At 33.8% G+C, this 25,748-nt stretch overlaps 5 protein-coding genes across 7 annotated transcripts; 2 read left to right on the forward strand and 3 right to left on the reverse strand.

Moving 5' to 3' along the window:
• The first annotated feature begins 754 nt into the window (after positions 1 to 754).
• LOC109788703 (envelope glycoprotein) lies at positions 755 to 2,176 on the forward strand. The gene is made up of 2 exons (XM_020347493.3): positions 755 to 1,120; positions 1,493 to 2,176. Exons 1-2 carry the CDS (start codon positions 990 to 992, stop codon positions 1,938 to 1,940), a joined length of 579 nt encoding a protein of 192 aa, XP_020203082.1. The 5' UTR covers positions 755 to 989; the 3' UTR covers positions 1,941 to 2,176.
• A 4,297-nt stretch (positions 2,177 to 6,473) lies between these two features.
• On the reverse strand, positions 6,474 to 9,407 carry LOC109788698 (Plastid-lipid associated protein PAP / fibrillin family protein). Its single transcript, XM_020347487.3, has 3 exons — positions 8,752 to 9,407; positions 8,019 to 8,214; positions 6,474 to 7,062 (listed from the first exon to the last, which is right to left on the reverse strand). Exons 1-3 carry the CDS (start codon positions 9,327 to 9,329, stop codon positions 6,751 to 6,753), a joined length of 1,086 nt encoding a protein of 361 aa, XP_020203076.2. The 5' UTR covers positions 9,330 to 9,407; the 3' UTR covers positions 6,474 to 6,750.
• A 2,175-nt stretch (positions 9,408 to 11,582) lies between these two features.
• LOC109788691 (uncharacterized) lies at positions 11,583 to 12,380 on the reverse strand. The gene has a single exon (XM_020347477.1). It carries the CDS (start codon positions 12,378 to 12,380, stop codon positions 11,583 to 11,585), a length of 798 nt encoding a protein of 265 aa, XP_020203066.1.
• Positions 12,381 to 13,284: 904 nt separating this feature from the next.
• Positions 13,285 to 18,550, forward strand: LOC109788693 (inactive poly [ADP-ribose] polymerase RCD1). 3 transcript variants are annotated; one of them, XM_029269301.2, is made up of 8 exons: positions 13,285 to 13,527; positions 13,900 to 13,957; positions 14,297 to 15,684; positions 16,462 to 16,703; positions 17,040 to 17,140; positions 17,638 to 17,781; positions 17,859 to 17,954; positions 18,152 to 18,550. In XM_029269301.2, exons 3-8 carry the CDS (start codon positions 14,561 to 14,563, stop codon positions 18,197 to 18,199), a joined length of 1,755 nt encoding a protein of 584 aa, XP_029125134.1. In that variant the 5' UTR covers positions 13,285 to 13,527; positions 13,900 to 13,957; positions 14,297 to 14,560; the 3' UTR covers positions 18,200 to 18,550. The 3 variants fall into 3 exon arrangements, with proteins under 3 accessions (XP_029125134.1, XP_020203067.1, XP_020203068.1); XM_020347478.3 differs by having other exon boundaries at positions 14,407 to 15,684; XM_020347479.3 differs by lacking the exon at positions 13,900 to 13,957 and having other exon boundaries at positions 14,407 to 15,684.
• Positions 18,551 to 21,237: 2,687 nt separating this feature from the next.
• Positions 21,238 to 25,304, reverse strand: SKL2 (shikimate kinase like 2). The gene is made up of 8 exons (XM_020347488.3): positions 25,031 to 25,304; positions 24,401 to 24,591; positions 24,124 to 24,318; positions 23,525 to 23,586; positions 22,746 to 22,812; positions 22,548 to 22,666; positions 21,905 to 22,081; positions 21,238 to 21,548 (listed from the first exon to the last, which is right to left on the reverse strand). Exons 1-8 carry the CDS (start codon positions 25,232 to 25,234, stop codon positions 21,439 to 21,441), a joined length of 1,125 nt encoding a protein of 374 aa, XP_020203077.1. The 5' UTR covers positions 25,235 to 25,304; the 3' UTR covers positions 21,238 to 21,438.
• Positions 25,305 to 25,748: the final 444 nt, after the last annotated feature.

A 25,748-nucleotide genomic window follows, 5' to 3' on the forward strand; every position in this document is an offset into this window, starting at 1 on the left:
TTTTGTATAAGAGGTTTTAGCAACATGGTGTGAGAATTGTTGTAAATCTTATTAATTTTCATAAATAAAAAATTAAAAAATTTTGTAAATTAATTTTCAACATCTTTCTATCGTTCGTGTTTTGAACTGAGTAACTATATTATCAAATTACTAATAAATAGATAATCATTAAATGTTCCGGGATATCATTCATATATGTTATTGGTGATGAATAATTCAGTATTAAAATGTTTTATAGTTAACCTTTCCAATATTAATACAGGAAATGTATAATTCTTTAAAAATAAATAAATTTGGTTTTTTTAAGAAAGTATTGCGAGGAATATTTAAAAAAAAAATTATAATTTTGTTTTTCTTCTCATAACATAAATTATTTGATTTTGCTTAATTAATTATTTCTACGTCAAATACAGTTTGTTTTATTTTTATACTAAATTGTTATCAAATCTATAGCATCTAGGAAATTTATTAGTTATAAAAAGTCGATCGTAGGTAAAGTTACTTGCTCTCTTCACGCATCAAGAATATAGAAGAGTAAGCAACCAAACGATCTAACACACGCACAATAATAATAATAAAAAATGCTTAATATTTAAAGGAACGTAAAATATCACTTAAATAACTAGATTACTTGTTTTCCACGTGCTATAAGTATAAACTATTGTTTTAATCAAGTACTCCTAAGAATGCATTTTATTACATAAATGTGTAATAAAAAAAAAGACTCCATTCTCCAGGCAATTAGAGATTGGGCCGGGCCAGAGATAGAAGGCCATGGGAAGCGCAAAGTCCAACTGGCACAGTAGCAGCGAGACGAGGAGAACTGGAAAACGTAAAGAGCGTGACCGCCAACGAAAATTCTGGAGTGCCAATGAGAGGCGGAATAGAAACTTGGGCGACAGGAAAAAGAATCGTCAAAATTGCATCTCGACAATCACAAAATCAAAAGAGAGAGAGAGAGAGAGAGAAAGTTGTAGAGGTTCAATTCAATGGTGCTGTGGGAGATAACGCTCGGAACTGCGTATTTCTTGGGTCTCAAGCGAACTTACAGGCTCGCTCTCAGGATTCAGCGCAGGATCGTCAACCCTAAGTACCCTAAGCTCCGCCAATTCCTTCACAGGTTCCATTCCCAATGCTATTCTTTTCCTTCACCAATAATAATCATATTATATTTCTCTTCCGCCGGACAAATCACATCATGTGCTTCTCCCGGTTTCAATGTTTCCAATTCCTCGCCAACATCTCTAGATTAGGAACTGCAATTAGAGAGTGTTTCTTTGTGTTATTTCGAAATTGAATTTGTTATTTATGTACGGACCTCAGATCCAACATTTAGAAGGATAATATCGATATGCATAAGATTTTTTTTGTAATTTTCTCTTTGAGAAGTGCTTCTAAATAAATTTACCTGTTAGCCTGAATGATGATGCTGATCACTGAGTGTAGGCTCTAACTTGAAAATTTTGCAATGCGTAATTGTTGTGTTTCACAGACGGACTCGTGGTGTGTTTAATTTAGCTCTCAGTGTGCATCAGAACATTCAAGAAAGGGACATAGAAGTGGGTCGGAATTTCGGGAACTTTATATTGCGATGGCTGGATCGAATGAAGCCATCGGCTCAGATTCGGGGCCCGCCGCCGTCGAATTGTGGGTCAGGAGGAAGAGTGGGAAAGGATGCTGCAGCAGGTGGCACTTCTTCCAACCACAAGGCTTCAGGAAGGTCCAGGAGGGATTCTGATAGGCATTTGTGTACCTCATCATCATGGACAAGGCCTTTTCCGACAATTGGGAGAATGATGCGACCGTCTAATCCGGCTGGGACTACCGTCCATGGCAGGCACTTCAGTGTCTCTATGCCTGAAATTGTTGGATCAAATTACGGAGTGAATTGGTCAGGGGGTGTTATTAGGAAGGACATTTTGCAGTGGATGCAAAACTGACCCTCCCTCTCTGGTGGAAGATGTTGGAGTTTTGGTAGGGATGGTGATAGAGTACGCAAATTTGTTATCTCTGTTTATTGTTTCTTTGGATTTTTTATAGGTAGTCAAGCTTCCTTTTCGATAACCAGCATTTATGCATTTGTTTTAAGTTTTGGTTAAAAGAACTAGTTGTTAATATCATGGATAATTTTCCCGTTGAATCAATAATGATACTGGAGATTTTGTGCATTGCTTTATTTTATTGTTCCAAGCAAATTTGGTTTATGCAACTTGCAGTCTGATTTTTCCCATTCATCATCTGGATCTGCCATATCATGTTTATGCAATCTGTATACCACAGTATTAGATCCATGTTTGGAGGTGACATTCAAATTTGCACGCTACCCTTTGTTTCACAACAGGTCTAACACATAAAAATAATATGTTAACTCTCCAAACGCAGGAATCACAGTTGTTATCTAGCTTTTTTTCTTTCTAGCTAGAATTTGCTGTAATATGATGTTTGGAGCTGAAGGTGACAGCCTGAACAGATGAAATGCGTACGCACGGGTTGCGTAAGTCTCTATGCAGCGCAAATATATGAGAATGGTTTGGTTTGAATAAACTTCTCAACAAATCCTCATGGCAGATGAATAAAAAGAGATCAAGTGAATCAACCTTCTTGTATAAATTATTAGAAGAATAAAGAGATAAAATGAATCAACCTTCTTTCATAAGTTAATTATCTTATGCTCCTTAGCCTTTATAAAAGCTCTTTAATTTAACCTTTACAAAAGTTATAGCGCATAAATTGATTTAACTTACAAAAGAAGTTTGGGTAATTTTATGCTCTTATTTCTTCTCTTATGTTTTTATGGAAAGGTATTAATATCACCTTCAAAATTTATGGGGATAATGTATCGGGGACTTTGGAAGAAAATGGTGTTATATGGGGTGCATGCTGAACTGATAATACAGTTTTTGCTTTGGAAATCCTAGCTTGACATATGAATAATATTCAACATAATATGATGGTGCGATAGAGAATGACAGAATAGCAAAAGAACTTAAAAAAATGTCTATTCTATTATATCAAATATAAAACAACAAACTATGTGCAAGTGATATAGGATACTAGCATAGAGTTTGTTCTCCTGTTTACGTTCCAACAACAGCTGAAAGTATAAAAAATGGGAAAATACCATCTTGATTTGTTCATTGATGAGTATCATCCTAACAACACATGCCTCTTTCACTGTCTTAATCATTTATAACTAATTCTGTTGAATCCTTCCAACATGCAAAATGGGGATTGTACTGTTCTCGGGTGAATACTTCCAACATGCAGGGACATTGGATTCATTGGAGACCTCCTACAGAGAGTTATGTGAAAATTAATGTAGACGGGACTCTCACAATTTGTTGATAATTTATTTTTTGTTGATTATAAGACAGATCTAGAGGCCAAAGTGAAAGCTACTCACTAAATAAAACTGCCGAAGAGTTAAATATCTACTGGTAAAGACATTACCCACTTAGACAAAGCATCCGTAGCAGCATTTGCTTCTCTATAAACATATCGGAGGTTATATTTCCTAAAAGGATGTCCATAACAAGGGCATTACAAGGGTGATAGGGTTGAGTAACATATGGATAGCCATTTGAGAATCCAATTCCACCTCCACATGTTCAAAACCACGACTGCTAGCCAGGTTGAGGGTATGTTTGATCGCCCAAAACTCAGCTTTGACAATAGAGAAAAGCCCCATATTGCAAGCAAGGACAATTATGAAGTGAACATTTTCATCTATAACAAGCCCCCTTACTGTAGCATAGCCAGATTGGGGGAGAAATGGCCTCATCAGAATTCAATTTTACAAAGTAGTACTGGGGAGGCTCCCATCAGAAGAGTTTGATTTGTCTGAAAAATAAGTGTGCATGATTCTGCTTCTGTTCCCTATGGATGACCATTATACCCTTAACTGTTTGGTTAGCGTAGTGGCTAGCCTATAAGGTTGGATTGCCAGCTTATAAGATCGAATTGGACAATCTATAAGGTTAGATTATATAACTACCCATTCTATGACGTAAGATGAAATAACTTGATTTTTGAAATTTCTTTTGTAGGTACCTAACCTTCCCCGGAGAACCTTGGAATGGATGAGTTATCGTTCATATTCAGAGATTGCTAATGAAGACCTTGTGAAGAAGTAGATTAATGAGAACCTAGTTCTTGGTAAGAACATTTTAGCATTTATCCTGGGACCGTAATAAACTTTCCTTTGATCACTTATGGAATCAAGTAGAAGCCAAGTACGAGAAACATCGAAACAAGAAGGAAATGGAATGTCAACTATGAAGGATAGGGCAAACGTCAGAATGAGGAAGCCCTTGAAGCCATGCATCGTCAACATGAAGCTGGCTTACAAGCATTACGACCAGAAAATGCCAATATCAAAGTACAATTTGGGTGACCTCGCAATTCTACAAATGCCAACACACATGATGATAAAGGACACCATACTCCTACCCGAATTTATGAGCATGTCGTCACTCATAGCAACACATATCATTCTCAACATCCAAGCTATGACTCAACCTACCATCCCAATACTCATCAACCACATCATTCTCGACATCCAACTTACGATCCAACCTATCAGCCTAACCATCATTAACCTAAGTTTGTTGCTACTCACAGTAATGTTCATTATTCTTGGCATCCAAACTATGATCCAATTTATCACCATGACGGTTAAACAACTATTTGAAGACATACGTTCACGGATGACATCATGGAAGTTCCTCTTCCAATAGGTTGGAAACTGTTGAGTATTGAACGATATGATGAAATCACCTACCCTAAGGAGCATATTGATGCTTACATCACCTAGATGAATTTGTATACAAATGACGATGCTATCATGTATTGAAAGGGACAGCCTTATGTTGGTATACTCAATTACCTTTGAAGTCGGTTGACTTTTTTACCACCTTGATTTAGAGGTTCGGAGCACAATATGCCACCAGTCATCTTCATCATATCATTGTAGCAGCTTTGACCAACATGCGACAAGGAGAAGATGAGTCACTACACAAATTTATAGAGCACTTTGCAGCCTTATGAATCAAAGTCTGCAACCAAAATCATGAAGTTACCCTTCATTTCATGTTGATGATGGCTCTCAAACCAAGACCATTCATGAACAGTTCGTGTAAAAGGGAACCAACCAGTATGGATGAACTTCGAACATTCAAATGAAAGAACATGTTGAGTTTCATAACAAGGCACACAATATTCCCTTGTCAAAAGGGTGAATCAAACACTGGAAAAGACAAATTAAAAATCACCAGGGACATCAAGTTTAAAAAGCCTTGCCCACAGTGAGGGAATGCTTCATATGTTAATTTATTAGAAGAAGCTCACGATGCAGATTTGATTACATTACTTCTGCCGGAAGATAATCCACCAAATGCTGATAAAAACAAATATTGTCAATTTCATTGCAATCAAGGACATACCATAGAGGAACTTTGGACATTGTAGGACAAAATTGAAAAACTAATCCAAGCGAGACACAAGTTGGACAATGTGTCCAACATTATCAAAATCACTGAGGTGGTTACCGAGGCAAAGATAGAAGATGAGGATAAGGATGAGGACCAGACAGACAAAATCGTCCCAATGAACAACATGGAGCTAATCCAACCACACAACAAGAAGTTGGCAACATCAAGAAAAATAAAACAAGAAGGATAATTAGTATGATTGCAAGAGGGTTGTAGGAGGAGGAAGCACCAACTCTGCCAGAAAACAACATCTAAGAGCTATAAACAATATCAATCCAAACTCTTGCCAACCCAATAATCATATCTCTATGAGAATGTTTTCTAATGATGATCATATCTCCATGAGAATGTTTTCTGATGATGATTTTGTAGGAGTAAATCCTAACCAAGATGATCTTATGGTCATTATAGTTGAGGTAACCAATTGGAATGTCCAAAAACCAAGAGAGTATATTGGTTAACATTTTGAAGCTTGATATCCCTCACCATATTATCCAACCTTATACGGAGCGTATTCTACAATGTCATCAATTTCCTTATATTTAGATCGGGCCTATGAAATTAGAGCTAAATTATTGTCAATAACAGCCCATAGTATGGATCTCGTGTAAGTAGGTACTTTAGGTTATATCACCTTATATTCCCTTAAAATTTCAATGCTTTGTTGGAAAAGGCACTCATTTCTGTGATGCTTTCAAGATGTCAGTTTGCGCATTTGGCGAATGCCCTCTATTACGCCAACTACATTACTCCAACATATTCACCATTGAAAACTTACAAATTCAAATAAATTCAGATTGAACGGAAAGACAAAAATTCTTACTTTTCATTTTGGTGCATTAGAATTTGTGAATTTGATGCATACGGTTACCATACACACCCATATGTTTCGGTGGACCAGGAAATCAAAAATGTGCAGCACAGCAATAGGTTGTAGAAACAACAAAACCCCTTGACTTTTGCGTAGCATCTAGCCACACAGTCTCAATCCAAAAAAGTAGCTTTGTAAATTGATTTCATAATCCTTTCCCAAAGCAATATGTCACCGAAGCTATTTAGGGTTTACATTATCTTTCCAACAATGTATAGAATGTAGAATTACAGCCTGATAATATAACCCGTCGTCACTCCTTTAAATATACATCAGCTTGGGAAGAAAGAAACATAAAGAATTGAGACATTTTGAATAAATCTTTGACATTATTATTCTCAGGGGTCGGAGAGGGGATGGTAGAAGGAAGAAAGGTGTATAATAACTTTCCTATTGTTCAAGAAGGGTACTCCCTTCTCTGGCAAGGATGAAAAGACCCCCATCCCCCCTTGATATTCGCAAATCCTTATCCAGATATGTAGTAAGAAGCCATGAGCTTGTCCTCTCGCCAGGAATGGGAATCTTAAGAGCTGGCTGACCAGAAATGACACGCGATATGTTTTCCACCACATTCTGCAGTGGACCAAGGGATTGTTGCAGAGGCAGTAGGCTAAGCTTTTGGCCAAAAATTTCTACATCTTCTGGAAGTTCAACTTTAGACTTTATCTCTGGAGGCTGTATTGAACCTTCTTTAAATGTGACCTGCTTGCGTTTAGAAATGTTAGCAAGAGTTTTCTAGTCATCTGCAATCTAAAAGGTTCACATGTACACTGTTCAAACTAATAAGCAACCTACAACATTTGGTAGCATAAAGATTGCAGTATCATTAACAATAAGCATCATACAAATCATATTTGCATGATAGAATTGAAGCAATCATGAATTTAACTACTTAAGTACGAATATGATAAGATGAACTCTTGAAGCACCAGAAGAATACAAGGCACAGAATCTGGTAAGTATAATAATTTTTCTATCTACATTGTCTTATTATTGCCCCCATAGTAATAAGAACAATTGCCAGTTTTCACAATACAAGAGCAGATCAGAAGAGCTTCTGAAAGAAACATCTATGTTGGAAGAACCATAAAATCCTAATTCAGCATCCATTAAGTTGTGTACAGGTACACGGATTATCATGTATCTTCTTTCTTTTTCTTTTGGCCAAATCACTATAAGGTGCCCAAATGCACAACTGAGGATTTAAAGTGAGGAGAGAAGGGCCAGCACCTCTTGCTGATTGAGTCACTGCCCCCCTCTCTTTTTAGTGAGATGCATGCCTTTTTGGTTCAGGTGAGGGGCACCCTTAATGAGTTGCTATTAGCTGAAAAAAGTCATATGGGCAACCATCTAACTTGAGTCTGATGCTTTGCGGCTCTTACGAGCAACCAACTCAAGGTTTTGTAAAGCATCTTGATCTCTTATTTTTACTAAGAACGTCACCTTAAAAGTTCTTAACAGCCTGAATAGTTAATTTATATGGTAAACTAATGCAATATAGTGAAATATTTTAGTCTTTTTTTTTTCTTCTTGTTTTAATATTAACATCTTTCTTCAACTAGGAATGCACTTTTTGGCACCTTTCACCTGTAGAACCTTTTGCCTTTTTGACTAAGAAATTTGCTTTTGTAAAATACTAACGTTTTCATGGGAAATACCTGTATCCTTGAGGGGGTTCGAACTTCAAACGAGGCAGATGCACTGAAAGACAAAGACGCAAAAGGGCTAGACAATGTTGTGGAGTTTATAATGGTGAAGCTACTGGTATCAATTGTTTGTGAAATCTTGTCCACTTTCAACAAAGGCAATCTTCCTGCCGCTAGAAGAGGCAAAAGTTCAGAAGACGCAGTGTACCTACATCAGTTTGACAAGCAAATAAACAAAAGAACTTAAATCAACAACAACTGATACAAGCAATGCAAAGCTCTAATATAAAGAGGACCATTATTTTTCAACATGCAATAAAAGTATAAACCTAAATTAGTCCCTGAATTTGGAAAACAATGTTATATTTATATTAGTTCTGAAACTAAGAAATTGTTACATACGTCTTGAAAGTCCAAATTCAAGATCATAGTAGTCAAAAACTAAAAAAAAAGAGTGTAATTAAAGCCATAATATCAATAAATATTCAGATATCAAAATGACAATAAATAGTTAAATGTAAGAATTTATTTGATATTTTAAATTTAAGAATTTATTTGATATTTTTAAGAACTTATTTGAAAATTTCTTCATTTCTAACGATATTCAAGGACTTATTTGATAATTACTCAGTTTTAGTGACTAATATTCATTCATGCAATAACATACAAATCATGAGATTATTTACAATTTTTTACATGCAAAAAAAAAAAAAAAATCACAATTGGTAAAGGAATTAAAACTTACAGCAACACCCAATTTCCATCAAGTAGGGCAGGTTCCTCCACAGGGGCAAGGGTAGGGTTCGACGCTTCCAACTGAGTCACCAACTCGGACACCTCAGCACGGACCTCCGACCCAGCCCGAATCCCTAACTCGGTCCCATACACCGTGTCCACCAGAGCACGCTTCAGCCCCTCCACCGGAGACTCGGTATCGGCGGCCGGAATCCCATTCCCGCCGTCGATGTAGCCACCGGCGCCGGCTGCCCCTCCTTCCTCCCATTCGTCCTCGTCCTTGGGAGGGTCCGAATCGGGGAGCTTGGAGGACGATGGTTCGGCCTCGGGCTCGTAGTCCTCGCCCCACTCGTCGGAGATCTTGGGGGCGGGCTTGGCGGCGTCGGCGTCGGCGTCGCCGGCGGTGGCGGAGATGAAGCGGAGAGAAGGGAACCTGAGAGGGCGAGGAGAGAGAGAGAGGTGGGAGTGGAGAGATGAGAGATAAAGGGGATTAGGGTTGTGTGAGAAGAGGATCGGAGTGCGGGAAGTGACGGCGAGGAGAGCCATCGGAAGAGGGTGGCGATAGGGTGAAACTGAAATCTGAGACATTTTTATTTTCTGCTTTGTCACTGGTTGTTTTGTTACAATGTTTTGTAACCACAAATAACTTAATTGAACCAAAATGAATCATAGATTGTGGTATGTCTTTAAAAAGATTCTCTTATGCCTATTTGAACCAAAATAACTTATTCAACCAAAATGAATTTATAAATAAACTCATATCGAAGTATTTCATAATTTATAACTAATTGAACCAAAATTTTATAAATCTAAAAATATTTTATTTATACTTATTATAAAGAAAATATATATATATATATAATTATTTTTATTCTTCATTTTTTAATAAATCATTACACTTTTTAAATGTAAAAAAAAATATTTTTTTATATCTTTTTAAATAATTATTATTATAGATACGATATCTCATAATCTATCTAATAATTTATTAAATATCATATCGAAATATAATATGTTTTTCTAAATATAAATAAATATTAACTATAAAATTATTTAATTATAAATATCCAATTTATATAAAATTTGACATGTATTATCATTATGATAATATCATAATATACAAAAATTGGATAATTATAATTAAGTTATATTAAGAATAATTATGAATATAAATATTTTATTGATAATTTATAATATATATTAAATTTAATAATTTGATTGTTAAATTGATTTTTTATTAAAATATAAAGTATACAAAATTTTATAAAATTTGAAGAAAAAAAAATATTTTGTTAAATAAATTAATGTATAATATGTTTTTTAAAAAATATAAATAAATATTACTTATAAAATTAATTGATTAATTTACATAAAATCATTATAATAATACGAAATAACTAAAAAATTTGAACATCGAAATTTAATATATATTATATTACAAATTATTGTGTGTAATATTTTTATTGAGTGTTTGAGAAAGTTAAGTAGAAATGAGATTTTCATTATCATTCTTTCAAGCGACAAATCTAATTAAAATGATTTTCCTTATGATTAATACCTTGAAATATAATATTGTTGTGATTTTCTTCTTTAATTATAACAAATTTAGTGTTGGTATATATTTGATTGTTTTGAGGGATGCTAGTTGCTAGTTTTTGAAACTATTGAAGGGCCACAAAACATATTTGTCTTATGTTTGTAAAAATAAAGTAATTGATCATTTTACAATCATCAATTTAATTATTAAAAAAAACCTATTTATTTTCTTCAAACTTTATTTTCTTCAAGCTTTATTTAAACGAAATATATAAATTATAGTTTTAAAAATCGGACCGGTCATCGAACCGGTTAAGGTACTGGGTTAATGGGTCAAAGGTTGAATCGGTGGGTCACTAGTTAAACCGCATGACTTAATTTTTTATTTATTTTTATTAAAAAAATATTCATATTAAATATATTTTATATTTATAAATTTTAATAAATTTATATCTTATTTTAAATTTCAATTTTTTTTATCTTATTTAAAATTATTTTTATTTTTATTTTGTAAATAAATACATAAAAAATTACATGTTAAATTATATATTAATACAAATTACAAATATAAACAATATGTACATATATAATATACTACAATTGATATCACAAAATAATATATGTAATATCTACATAGATATTATATTATTAAATATATAATTTAAAATTAATAATATACTATAAAAGTTATTTAAGTTGTATATATTACAAGTAAATACATTAAAATAAATTGTCATTGTTATATTTAATAAGACTCTTTGCTCTTTCATTAAGAGATTCAATTTTCATTATTATTTTTGTGGTTTATGGTCCCTTAAAATTTTTTTAGAAAAAAAGTGGTTAAACCGATTTGACCCACTGGTTTACTGGTAGAATCGAAAAATTAACCGGTTCAACCCGGTTAGAAACGAGTCGACTGCATAACTGATCTAACTTAATATTCGAACCGGCTATCAATTCTCGGTCCAACCGGCCGGTTCGATCCAGATTTTAAACCACTGATACAAACTATTTAACATCTATCAAAATTTGGAATTAATGTCTCATTGTAGGAGACTCCTTAGATACTAATTCATGACTTAGAACTTCTAAAAATTCACCTTACCTCCATCATATTCAACATGTAATACTTTATATTGATAAACATTTTTCTTTGAAAATAATATAAGTTTGTTATTAAAAAGAAGTCCTTATCAAATGTCAATACACACTAATTACAACATTGAATTTTTTTTTTGATAATCAATAACGTTTTATTTAAGAAATAAGAAATTGAGAGTACAAGGAAACTTTCACCATTACAAATTACAAGAAACTTGAAAAATAATGGTATGGCTCATTAAGCCAATTTACAAATGGAATGTTTCCATGATTCATCCCTGCTGTTAACCACTTCCATGATCTATATTTAACAGATTCAACTACTTCAAGTACATCACACACTCCATTATTGAACACTATTTTATTTCGGTGTAGCCACAAACTCCACACAGTTGCAACCCAAATAGTCACAACAACACGAGCAGGTTTTTTCCCAGCAACAAAACCACTCATAGTCAACAATTGGCCTTCCACAGAATCTGATAAACATGATGAAAAACCCAACCACCGACATAATGAATACCAAACTGAGCTAGCAACATCACAATGTAGAAACAAGTGTGTCACATCCTCCTCCCTGTTATTACAAAACACACAATCCTCGTGAATAAGCAACACTCCCCGCCGCACTAAAGCTTGACGCACAGGCAATGACCGGAGTAATAATTGCCAAGCAAAAACCATACTCTTACGCGGTGCCTTGGTTTTCCATATACGCCGCAATGCCAGCATTACAACCTCATCCACCACCTCACCTATATTATAGAAAGAGTACACAAAATCATATGCCGACCGCACTGTGAATGCTTTCGATGAGTCACACTTCCATAACCACAAATCCTCCATGTGCACCTTAGGTTGGACAAGCTCAATCATCGCCTGTAGTTCATGAGCAAGATCAATTTCCCTTTGCAATAATAAAGGTCGACGCCAAACCAAGGCCCAATTCCACGATGACCCATCAAAGCTTCCATTTTCAGCTATTAACGATTCCTTATTCATTGCTAAAGAGAACAAACGAGGGAACACATCCACAAGAATTTCATCACCCAACCATTTATCTATCCAAAACCGAATCGTTCTACCATCACCAAGAATACGACTTAAATTTGACGACAACCAAACGCCCGCTTGACGACACACCACCGCCAAATCCCTCCACCAAATCGATGCTTTTGGATCCACCACCGCCGAGGTTAGCAAAGAGGATAATGAACCATACCTTGCTTTCACAACTTGGACCCACAAAGATTTAGACACTCCACACCCATTTCCCCAAAAGACTACAATTAAACTATTCAAATATTTTATAATAATTATAATTTTAAAAGTCATATATATTTGCATAACTTTAAAAAAGTAACTACATAAATAATTTTTTTTATAATTTATTTAAAATTATAATAATTTTATAATTTGTTAAAATTAAGAGTTATACTTAGAGAAAAGTTATTTTGTTCAGAGAATTGACCAAAGCATGAATACAATACAACGCTCCTCTTTTCTTAAAAATCTATAATCTGTAAAAATACATTTATTGTTTTTTTTTTGTTACATTTATTTAGTCAAACTGCTCATCAACAACTAAACCACGTGAACTACATATTCGAAAGAAAAAAGAAAAAAAAAAACACATGTACTATCTCTTAAAAAATAAGGAAATTATATGTTTAAAAAAGACGTTCGAGAAGCACTAGAAGATGTGGATGGGAAAATTGGAAAACAAGAAATTAGAAAAAGGAAAAAAGAAAACGTGGCACGAGCGAGCAATGACGGTCCAATAAGACGGGGGCTGTGACCAAAGAAAGAGGCGAATGCGGGTGAGAATATCAAAGCCCTAGTGTGAATGTTGCGTGGGTTTACTTGGAAAAGGGGGTAGCGAGAATTGCAGAATCTAGGGGAAACGCCTCTATTATCAGTGTTTTTCAGGCGTTGTTTTCACCTAACCCTCCATTCGCCGATCCTTCTAGTTAGGGTTTTTCGCTCTCAGCGAAGAACGGTGTATATAGGATCCTATCCCTCCGATGCACTGGGGAATTGGAAATAGAAAGTAAGAAGAAGAAAAAAAAAAATAAGCTAAAAAAAAAAGAGGTGGAAAATTTATCTTAGTAAATAGGTAATTTGTTGTTTTGCGTGTTTGTGCTCTCAGGTAATTTCTAAAGCTTCTCTCGATTTTCCATGTGCTTTTCGATTCGGAATCTGAATAACTGCTAGGGTTTTGGATTTTTTTTTGCGTGTCGGTTTGACTTTGCAAATTGGGGCTTGGAGTTAGTAGATCGGGGTTCAGTTTGGTTGTTCTTGGTGTTTGAACTGATTTTGCTGGTTATTCGAAAGTTTTTTACCTGATTTTGATTTTAGAAGTGATATTGATTTAATTATTTTTTTGATTGGGGGTGTTTTGATTTGTCGATTATTGATATGGTGTCTTTGGTCGTGGTCGTTGACTGACTAGGTTACAATTATGCAGTTTTTTTTTTCATTTAATTTTATGAATTTTTATTATGTTAAATTCCATCATCAGGAGCAGAGCTGTTACGGGGGAAAAGGATGTACAGTATGAACACTAAATGCAGTGCTGGGTATGCGTAAATTTATTTGTATTCATGCCTTTGGTCAATTTCGTGGTATTTCTTAAGTTTGAGTTGTGAATTTCTTGGTGTTTAAGTTTATCTGATTATACCGGCACTGCTACAAGAAATACAGCTTTTTTTGTAAGATAATTTTTCTATTGGGTGCACTAGGTGCATTTTTTGACCTTAAATACGAGTTTAAATTAATGTACTGTATTATGGATGTTGATCACTCTTGTAGTATGTTTTATAAGTTCAATACTCTATTGTTTTTTAATCTTGTTGGATATATTACTTTTGCAATATGTCACTGTGCAAGTGATTCAGATTACTTGGTTTGTTATGCAGGGAATGCTTTTATTGATTAACCTCTTATTCCTTATCTTAACTTTATAATGATGTGCCCATTATCTATCCTATGTATTAGTTCAATATTCTCAGAAGTTTTGAATATCCAGGGATTGCCAAATATTCTTGAATCTTGATGTCACGGTCTTCACCATTGCCACCACAGTTTCTTTGAAACTGCTCAAGGTCTAGGGTTCTATTTAACTGCTGCACCTGAGCTTTTAAATTTAAGCGTGTTTATAGATATTAATCTAGTTGATAGAAATGGAAGCAAAAAGCGCAAAGGCATTGGATAGGGTTGGACTCAATCTGAAGCGCAAGCGAGCGACCCGATATGCTGCACTTCTAAGTGGAGCTTCGCAACCAGCGTTAGGTCATTGGCCATCATTTACGTCACCAACAAGCAGGGTTGTGAAACGGAGGAGATTGGGTGGATATAAAAACAAGCTGACAAATGCTGGTCCTCATATTGGACAGTCTTTAGTTAGACGTTTTCTGAATTATAAAAAGAGTGGGAGACTGGAGCGTTTGATGTTCTATAAGAATGGTGAATGGTTGGATTTTCCTAAGGACGTTGTTGACTTGGTTAAGAAAGATCTTGAAGTCAAGAAGAAGGTCGCCGTGGAAGTGGAGTTAAATGGGTATCATCTTGTGTTTAATTTTTTTCATCTGCATAAGGTGGACTTGAAAACTGGCTTGCAACAACCTATAGCTTGGATTGATGAAGCGGGGAGCTGCTTTTTCCCTGAAATCTATGCTGCTTCTGATGAAGAACCTTATGATTTCGTCAAACAAGAAAGTGGAAAAAGTCAGGAATCGTATGAATCTAATGAAATAAAATTACATTTAGAAGTTGAAATAAATGGAGTGGATCAATCCAGGTTGAGTGAGTGTAGTGGAGAGTCCAATGCTCTAGTTAAGGGTATTCAAATTGACACTAAACAAAACTGCTGTCAATATGATGTAGAAGTTGAAGATAGCATTAACAAAAAGGACTGTGGAAATGTTGGGGAAGCTATTCAGCAAAATCAAGACATAGGTTTAGATGCGTATACTGAATTGATATATGGAAATTTGGATTTGAATTCTGTACAAAAGATGTTTCTTAAGGGAATGAATAGTTTTGGCAGTACTGATTCTGACATAGTTGAGATTTCCCACTGCTCAGGTGCGTCAATGCAAGCACGATGGGAGCTGTTCCATAAGCAAGCTGAAATTACCAAAAAAATTCATGGGGAAGCTAACATTCGATATGCTTGGCTTGCTTCTTCTAAAGGAGAACTATCTACAATGATGCAGTATGGACTTGGTCATTGTGGACTATCTAGATCAAAATGCACATATGGCATTGGTGTTCATCTTGCAGCTGATACCTGCCCTGATGCCAGGTTAGTTTTGATATCATCTAACCTGAACAATAAAATCTTTTAAATAATGTTAAAAATGTTGATAAACTTATCTGTGGCTTATATTTGACTGGGTAAAATTAAGATTGATGTCGATATACTGGCTTCTGATGGTTAATGAGCAAGTTGTCCTTTATTTTCAAATGCCATTGGTGACTAAAATCTACCTCTACTGAATTATAATTGGAGTCATAGTCTCTAATTTAGATTAATGTGCAGTGTTCTTTCTTTGTGGTCTACCTAATTTGAAGTATATACATTCATATATTTTTCAAATATAAACATTGTTGTCCAGAGTCCAGACATTAATAAAAGTGCAATATATTATGTGTTTATGCGTTGGAGATTTTCTTATGTAAAAGTCTGATCATTTTCACATCCAATATTTACCATAATTCTCTCTTCAACAATTTTTTTTCTTGTCCTGTACTGTTTATATTGTGATTATTCTTAACTGCAGGAATAATCTATTATCAGTTTTTGCTGCTCTCCTTTTACTTTGGGGGTTGAGTAATGACTGATGAGCAATTTTTCCTTCTTATTCTTAATTGTTTTGGTGTTATTGTTGTCTTTTGTTTTTAAGTGTTGTTGCATACAATATATATTTATATATTCTAGTTTATATTTTTCTTATATATATACACTTCTTTCCTGATATTATATTTTTTGTCCAATTTATTATGTTACTATTTGGCATTTATATTATAGATTATTCTGTTGGAACACTTAAAGAATTCTTCAATTTTCCCAAATATGCAGTGTGCGTTTTTGTGATGTTGACGAAAATGGGGTTCGACACTTGGTCCTTTGCCGCGTAATAATGGGAAACATGGAGATTCTCCGTCCCGGCAGCAGTCAGTTTCATCCCAGTAGTTGTGAATATGATAATGGGGTGGATGACATTCAATGCCCAAAATGCTATGTGGTGTGGAATATGAACGTGAACACTCACATCTATCCAGAATTCGTACTTAGCTTCAAGGTCTCTTCTGATGCAGAAGGTGATACATTGTTCCTTTTGTTATTATTTTTTTTTATGTTTACAGTTCATTTTTATTTTCCTTGCAAAAACAAATTGTATATTTTAATAGTGTAATTAGTACTCAATGAATTGAGCAAACGGCAAACTAATTGATATCTATGGTTATTTCTTTCCATTAGTATTAGGAAACAGCAATTCATCTGAAGATATTGGTGATATCTCCATGGGGTCTATCCTACATTTATTAGATTAATAACTTCACTCTGGTTAAATGAAACAGCCAGCGAATTCTGCTTCTTAGTTGTGTGAATAGATTCTTTCTTATTGATCATTTATTCATGATGCAATTTTTCAGGTCGATTTTATGGAAGTGAGGGTAAGAATGTTTCTGGGATTAATACAGCCTGTCACGGTCCTTATGGCCTGTTACAGTCAGAATCTTCTACAGTTGATAATGTAAGTTATTTGATATTTGAGTTTTGCATCTAATGCTTTCCAAGGATTATAATGATAACTATTTTTTAATACCTTATATTTCCAATATCTTTTTGTTTTAATATTTCTCTTGATATGGTGAAAAGTGATGTGGTTGATCTATTCTGATAGAAAAAAAGCAGTTATCAGCAGTTAGAGGAATTGAATGTTTCACAAGGGTGTGGCCATGCAAGATATAGTCTGAAAGTTATAGGGTGGTGATTAAGGGCTGAAAGTTTGTTGCTTCCACTTCTGTGAATATTTAGCTTTTGCATTCACTGTTTTGGAATTCAAGTCTGTTCTACGGCTGCAAGGACAAATTCATAGTTTAGTGTTTTGGGAGGAAAAATACCACTTTTAGGGTTTTATTGTGCTTGTGAAAACTGTCTTCTGGTTTTAAATCCTGTGTTGTTTAGCTTTCTTGCTTTTACATATAGAGCATTATTCATATAACTTTTGGTTGTGGGTTACCTCCTTAGGTAAAAGCTCCTAGTATGGTTGCTAGCACTCCAAAAATTCCAAAATCCCCTTGGATGCCTTTTCCTGTGCTTTTTGCTGCTATCAGGAATCAGGTTCCTCCCAAGGATATGATTCGTATCAAAGGACATTATGATCAATTCAGGGTATGTAAAATACCACTTGATGCCTTATTTCATTGATTTATGAAATAGCTCTAACATTTGATGCTGTTTTAATCCAGTCAAAGCAGATATCCCGGGATGATTTTGTGAAGATGCTGAGGTTAATAGTTGGAGATGATCTGTTGAGAGCTACAATAACAAATCTTCAATTCAAGGTGCGGATTTTTTTTCCAAATTGATTTGGCTTTAAATCTTGTAATGGGTCTTCAACTGTGGTTATACCTCCTAAAGAAATTACTTGCTGTTAAGTAGGTTAGGCTATATTGTTCATATTTCTTCAAAAAATTGAAATATTGTGCTCGCCTTCTGCAATGTGGTTGTATCTCCTGAATGTTTAACTGGCTGCTTGCAGATACCATCCAATGGTGAATTGAAAGACTCAAACAAGCAGGAAGACTGAGGCCGTATAATGTCATACAGTTTGCTGGATAAATCAAATAGAAGTTGTGATATTGTTATCTCCTAGACACTATCTTCTTTTTCATTTCCTTTTGCCTTCTTCATTTGGACTTATATTAGGACTACGTGCAACTGGAATTTCATTAGTTTATTTTGAACCATCTGTCAATAGATGCCCTGTCAATCCTCTTGTTTTGTAGGGTTTTTTATAATAACAACTAAAAAGTTGGATATTCCTTTTTTTTTTTTTCACGGCAAAAAGTGTTTACGTTGTATAATGAATCGGTGTATTGAACGACTTGTGGTGGTAGTGTTTGAAGTATCTTATGGAAGGCCTTTGGTATTTGGAAAACTTTTTCAAGTTCGGGAATTATGATTTTTGTGACTTATACACCTCATCAATTGTGATTTAATTATTAAAATTTATTTGGGGATTAAAATTTTTTATTGCATCAAATAAGCAGATAAAATATGATATAAACCCTTTTTTTTAGTTTGATAATGTTAGATTCTTATATTCCTTTAGAAATAATTTTGGGAAAAATTTATGCAAAAATTATTTCTGTGGTTATATTTCTTAATAATATTTTTAAATAATAAATTAAACATGAAAAATAACATTTTTAATTTAAGATTCTTTGGAAAATAAAATGTGTATATAACATCTTTTAGGGACAATTTTTCTTCAATCTGTCGTTTATAGACTGTTGCTGATTTTATTATTCTGATATGGATTGTGAATTGTAATGTATTTTCTTATCTATTTAGGTGCGAGTGTTTTATATATTTTTACAACTCAAGGTTGGGTTGTGATTGACTGTTGTGGACAGATTTGTGTTGAATATCAACTCATCCTTGTACTCTTATTTTAACTCATTATAAAAACTTCTTGGTCCTAATTATCACGGATGAGTGCCGTGTTTTTCGGCTGACTGGTTGACCAATTATTCTAGTGGATAGAGTTTTTTTTTTTTTTATATTTTATTTTATTTAAATTCTTGGTAAACTAGCCTCTAGTTCATTTGAGATTATCTTGCCCGTCTCTTTGATGCTGTATACTGTATAATCTTGTTAAAGTCTTTCTTCTAGAATGACTCCAGAGATCACGTAGTTTTATGCTGCCATGGAACTCTTGCAATTGTGCTAATGAAGCATATGTCAGGCTGCATCTTTTGTGCTAAGAAAATTGTAACTTACAATTTATCATGCCTTGATGTGTGAAGCCTACAGTATAAAAATCTGATGAATTGAATGTCTTCCTCTCATCAACAGTCTTTTTTGTCACTGTTGAAGCTTTGGACGTTTCAGCCAGGAACAGAACTATCGTTCAGGTAATTATTAGAGAAGTGTTTAAAAGAAAAATATAATTTACTTGATTTTTGTTGAAAAATGACTATCAAAATTCTCGTCCTGATTGAGTTAAAAAAACTTCGTCTCGATATTTTTTCATTATATCTGCATGTTTTTATTTTAAACTTGTAGGTTGAACATTAATGATTTTATTTGACCATGCTCCTAAAAGCAGGTTAACATCCAGTCATATGGCACGTTGAAGTATGGCATTTGCTTTTCTGCATCAGTTGCGAATGCTGATTCAAATTATTTAAAAGACCTAATTAGGAATAATACATCAGGTGTAATTCAAGTTTTGGATCTGATGAAACCTTTTTACCCATAGTTATTAAGCTGATTTACAGTATTGATTTAGTAAGATGAGTATATTATGGATAAAATTTAATTATAATTTTTTAAGTGTGATTAATATTATTATCTAATCACAATTAAAATTTTATCATAATAATATGCGATTACATTTATTATATGCATTATATGACGGAGGAAGTATGAAAATGTGATTTTCTTAAGAATAACATTTTTTCTTACCAAAAGAATAAGAGGGATACGTTTATCATATTCGTAGTTTTTTTTTTTTCCTGGCTGAGTCGTAGGTTTAGTCATTAGCATTTGATAGAAGGAGCTTAATAACTGAGTGAAATGCAAAAATAGTGAGCGTTTGTTCATTTTTTTTTTTTTTTTTTTTACGATAGCGTTTGTCCAAGGTTTGATAAATGATTATTAGGAACATCCTTTGAACTCCTGGTGTTGCAGGTTGGAGAAATGATAAAATTGTACGTCATGAGGAAAGTGTGTTTCCTGGAAGATAACCAATTCAGTATGATATGAGAAAATCAAAAGCATTTATTTTAGATTTTAAACGGGAAAAAATAAAAATAAAATTACAAAGACTAAAATTAAAACTCACTCTTTTTATAACATTTTTAACATCAAGTTAAAAAAAAAATAAAAAATTTAACCTGTCCTTTATTTAGTTTATTTTTTTTCAAATTTAATCTCTAAATTTTTTAATCTACTACTAGTAGTGGAGTTAAGAATAGTATACATAGAATTTTATATCCGAATCATATTGTAATTCCTATAAATAAATAAATGAATTACTACAATTGAATTTTTTTAAGTTATATTTTTGGTAAAATCTTTGTAAAGATACACTTTTATTTTAATTTCTCTCAAATAAAATCCATAAATCATATTTCACTCGAATAAGACAGTCCCAAATTGAAACCCTAAATTCACATTCTATAAAATTCATTTTTTTTTAATCAAGTTTTGTCATCTGAATCTTTTAAATGTTTATACTTGCAACAGATGGGCATGATAAACCAGAAAATCATAGCCATACATAAACTTGGGCCGTGTTTATTATAGGAGTGGAAGGTTGAATTTTGTTATCTATAGATTTAACGGTGAATCACATTCTATATCAGCCAACAATACATCTATTTTTTTTTTGGTGAGTACATGTTCTTTATTCCACTTCCACCCTATTTTCTTCTTATCTCTTCTTTTTCCATCACGATACCAATCATTTTTATTACTTTCTTTACCTTTTATCTTTTATCTTTATTTCTCCTATTTCTATCTCAATCCACTCCAAAATGGGGTGGATGGATGTTATTACTCTATGTCAGCTACCAAATCCGTCTACCCATCAGCCAATCATCATTTGGCCACTACCAATTCACATATGATCAGTTTTACGACCAAGAAGACCTTAGTTATGTTACACCATCCATCACATAGTTATCAAACTATAAAGCATTGGTTTTGCTACCTAGAATAACAAACAATATGAACAACTGAAGCTGTCTCTTATATTACCTTTGTGGTGGATACACTTGTGTAAACAAATTACATGTTACTCACTAATTTCAAGCAACATTACTGTGTGCCAAGAGTTGCGTTACCTTCACTTGATGGATCCCAACCAGGGGGTTTGATGTTTGGCCAATCACCGCGACATCCCAGTCTTATGTAGAGGCTTTTTTTACCTGAAAGATGATAGTGATGAAGTCAATCAAGGGCTAATAAAAAAGTCTAAGTTTCCCACTTTCAATCAAAAATACGCTCCTCATTTTTTTTAATCCGTTGGATTCCAACTCAGTATCTGGAAGTCAAACAATAATTTATGCATTTTACTCAACATATTGAGTTAAACCTTAGTGATGCACTCCTAATTTTAAACCTTCTTATTCAGTCTGTCCATTTTATCACATGAAATAACATCTTAATCTCAATGAAAAGCTATACTAGAAAGAGAAATGTTGTTGAATTGAGGTGACATTTTACTCTCAAATTTTTTACCACCGAGATGAAATGACAAATGAATGGGAGTCATTGGATCAACCTGGAAGTTTCTTGTCTGACAGGATTAACTGTTTTAGGGCACTTAAACATGCTTGTGCTACATTTTTGGTATAAGCAGGATCCCAGCCCTGTAGCTTAACAACCACATCTGAATTTGTGTATGAAATTATGCCATCTTTGACGTTATTATCGGTCTCCTCCCTTGCAGAATCTTCATCTGTATTTCAAAATATCTAAATCATTTTCACTCAAAACAACATGCTGAAGCAACCATGCAAGGAAATATGTAAGGGAAGTTTGGGGAAGGAATTAAAAGAAAATGAAGGGGGAGGGAGGGTGGAGTATGAATGGTGAATTAAGAAGTTTCCTTCCCTTTGTATGTTTAAAACCCTCCTAACTACTCCACATTGGTGCAGTAAGATGTTTATAATTACAAGGGAAGGTTACTTGGAGTTACATGTTGTAATCTTCCACTTCTCTTCCTCATTAAAAAGCTTCCCAAACAAGGGTGAGATTTATTTGAAACCTTCTGTCCCTCCCATTTCCACTCCTAAATCATCCACTCGTAAATACTTTAGTCTCTTTTTTGAAATCAAGTCATGAATAAATTTGAAGGTTCAAAATAAGGTTGGACTTAAGACATATTCTGTAAAAAGCAACTGAGATTGATCAACAAAAATCACCTAGTGCTTCAGTCTGTGACAACCAGACAGTAAATCCTGCATAAAGATGTTGCCATTTATCAGATCTTCCAGCGGCACCATGTTTTCCACCTAATGTTGCCACTACTGCCCTAGCATGACTAGCAACTCACATCAAAATAGCCTGTTAGTTTTCCATAACAAAATGATCCAGAAAATGAAATGAAAATATTGACTTACCTACTTATGCTTTCAAGTACAGCACTTTCTGCTTCTGCTACTGAGTCAGAGCCTTCAGCAAGCAACCCTGGAATTCATTACACTTGTTAATACACTGCAAAAGGTAGCATTTAAGTTACTTCAAGTACTCAGATGCATGCACTTGTTACATTAATATCCTCTGATGTTAAAATAAGATGCACCATCATTGTAATATCTTTCAGAGAAGAAAGGGGTTTGACTAAAGAAAACTGATAGTTGAAAATAAAACACATAAATTGCAGCAAGGATAATAGAGGAAAAATGAAGAAAGATAGTGTGAAAGAATATAGTGAATCTGTATATGAAATGTGTTAAAGGACAAATGAAGATTCAAAAGGTTACAGCATATTCAATCACAAAATAATAAAATAAAATAAAAAGATTTTGTTTTCTCCCTTTGTAACACATCTTTGTCAATGAAAGTAACAAACAAAATGGTGACAAATTGACACTATCAAATCTCAGCAGCTTCCATATGATGCTAAAAAGAACAACCGACACAATAAGTTTCAACCATTAGGTTGAGGTGTACCTAAAATTAATGTAATCCTATTTTGCAAGACATCAATGGAGGCACTCCTAAGATTGATCCTAGAGCTCCATTAGTACTATCAAAGATGTTAATGCTGATGACAATACACAGTATTAGACTATATATAGTATACAGAAACTTGATGTCTCTATGTTTGTCAGAAGCCTGCACAGGAGGAAAAAGATAGCTTTGTCAATGAGAAGTTAGGCATAGTAATGACACTCACATGAATCCACAGTCTGCTTGGTATATGCTTCCAGCAACTCTTTTGTGCTAAGTGGCGTGTACCTGAGAAGAATACAAAGCATTAAAATTTATAATTCATTGAGGAAAGTTACATGCCAATCATAGACATCTAATATTACAGTGCATCCCTTGATATAATTATTTCTTTTTAAAAGCTGATTTAAGTTGTTAGTTCGCATTTTGAATATATCTACAACTGGACGTGCAGCAGGAAAAGAACTTGTTATGAAGAAATGTTTAGAATAATATTTGCGTCTTGTATCCTTGCTGAGTCAACAAGTCAGTTAGTTGTTAGAACTGTTCTGTAGAGGAAGTTAGAGTTTAAATAGCTGCAGGATAGATAGATTTCACATATTCTTGTATTGTAATCTTTCTGTATCTTCTCGGTCAATAATAATACTCTCTTCGGATTCCTTTCTCATATAGGTATCCATATTCATTCTTGTTCTTCGAATTGCTACGATTCCTAGTTCTAAGAAATTTTCTAACAGAACTTTACCAAAAGTGATAACTTACATATGTGAAACTGGAAACAAAGATTCATATTGATAATTAAAATCACAAATGGACTTATGGTACCCGAGACCAGTTGCTAGCTCTTGAGCCACGTTTTGGTTGATTTCAGTGGAATCGCCAACAAGATATATTGATGTCCCTTGCAAAAGTTGTGAAGATCCTGCAGTAAGTGATTCCCAAGACTCCATGATGTCAGGCCATTTCAAATCAGGGTCCTGTTTCTTGAAGTTCACAACAAGTTGATCATCATCTATATACCTGTCCAAATCAGACAAATCAACAAGGCAAACACTAGAATCTGATATTAATTTTTTAACCACTGTCAAATGCAGAAACCAACCATATTGTTTCAGAGGATTTGATCCTATCAAAAAGAGGATTAGTTTCTATGAGTGTGATGGGAGATCCTGGCCGCAACACTCTAATAGCTAAAGAGGTATCGTTTGTGTCAACCAATATGTCTCTGGAGCTTCGGATATCCAAACCTCCTATGTTTAATCTTAACTCCACTTCCGAAGAACCATCTGAAAACTGCAATTGAATTTGATAAGAAAGTTGTATCAAATATGGGTCCGTTAGATAAACTTATTCATAAACACTCAGACAAATAAAATAATTTTTTATAAATTAAAATTAATTTATGCATAAACTAATTTGGAGAAGTTTTATCAAATTAGATTCTCTAAAAACTTATTTTTAATGAATGTTAAGCAATCCAAACTTATTTTAATGTATGCAAGTTTATCCAAACATGTCATGAATCAAACTCAAATCATAAAAAGAGAGACTTTAACGCAATACATGCTTTACAATTCGAATATGGCAAAGGGTCGGAGACAGAGAGCTAATAAAACTAAATTAACCGAAAAGTAACATCCTAGTCAGCTACCCGTTTTCTCATTTTTTTAATCAATATAATTATATTGATGTTTTTGTGTTGAAGGGAAGAGAAGGAGGATATTGGTGTTACCTCGTAGGTTGTGGTGGAGAGGGGGGCCGTGGAGGAACACTTGCAGGGACGGAGCCGAAGATAGTGTTTTTGAGAAAGAGAGGGAAAAGGAGAGTGAAAGAATGATCGCAGTGAGAGCACATTGGGTTTAAAGAGTGAGAGGTTCAGGTTTGAGATTGTGGGGTTTTGGGAGAGATAACAGAGACAAGCAGGAGCAGCTGCCATTTCAGATAACAAAAATACTATGTGGTTCCTTCAAAAACTTGGACTTGGCCTTCATTTTCACACCATCACATGATGACATAACATAACCCCTTTCTCCAAAAGAGTAAATTATATATTTTTTTTAAAGAGGTGCTTAAATTATAATTTTATTTGAATTTTGTTTCTACAAAACCAGTCCTTATTTGTTTTGTTTAGGAGATGGAAATAGGTAAGAACTAGGGTGGAAAGAAATAGAGAAGAGAGAAATAAGTAAATAGAAATAGATGAAAAATAGAGTAATTAGTTTGTTTGATTTAAAAGAAATATGTGAGAAATAGAATGAAAATAATATTGTATAGTTGTTTGGTTTGAGTGGATGAAAATAAAAGAAATTATAATAAAAAAATACTAATGATTATAATTTTATTATATGTAAATAAAAAATAAGTAATAATTTTAATAGTTGCACATATTAATTAATAATAATTTTTTAATATATGTTACTAACTTCGACACTTGAATGTAAATGATTAAT

This window comes from Cajanus cajan, chromosome 11 (genome assembly GCF_000230855.2).
Source record: "Cajanus cajan strain Asha chromosome 11, NIPB_CcT2T_4, whole genome shotgun sequence".
Taxonomy (NCBI): domain Eukaryota; kingdom Viridiplantae; phylum Streptophyta; class Magnoliopsida; order Fabales; family Fabaceae; genus Cajanus; species Cajanus cajan.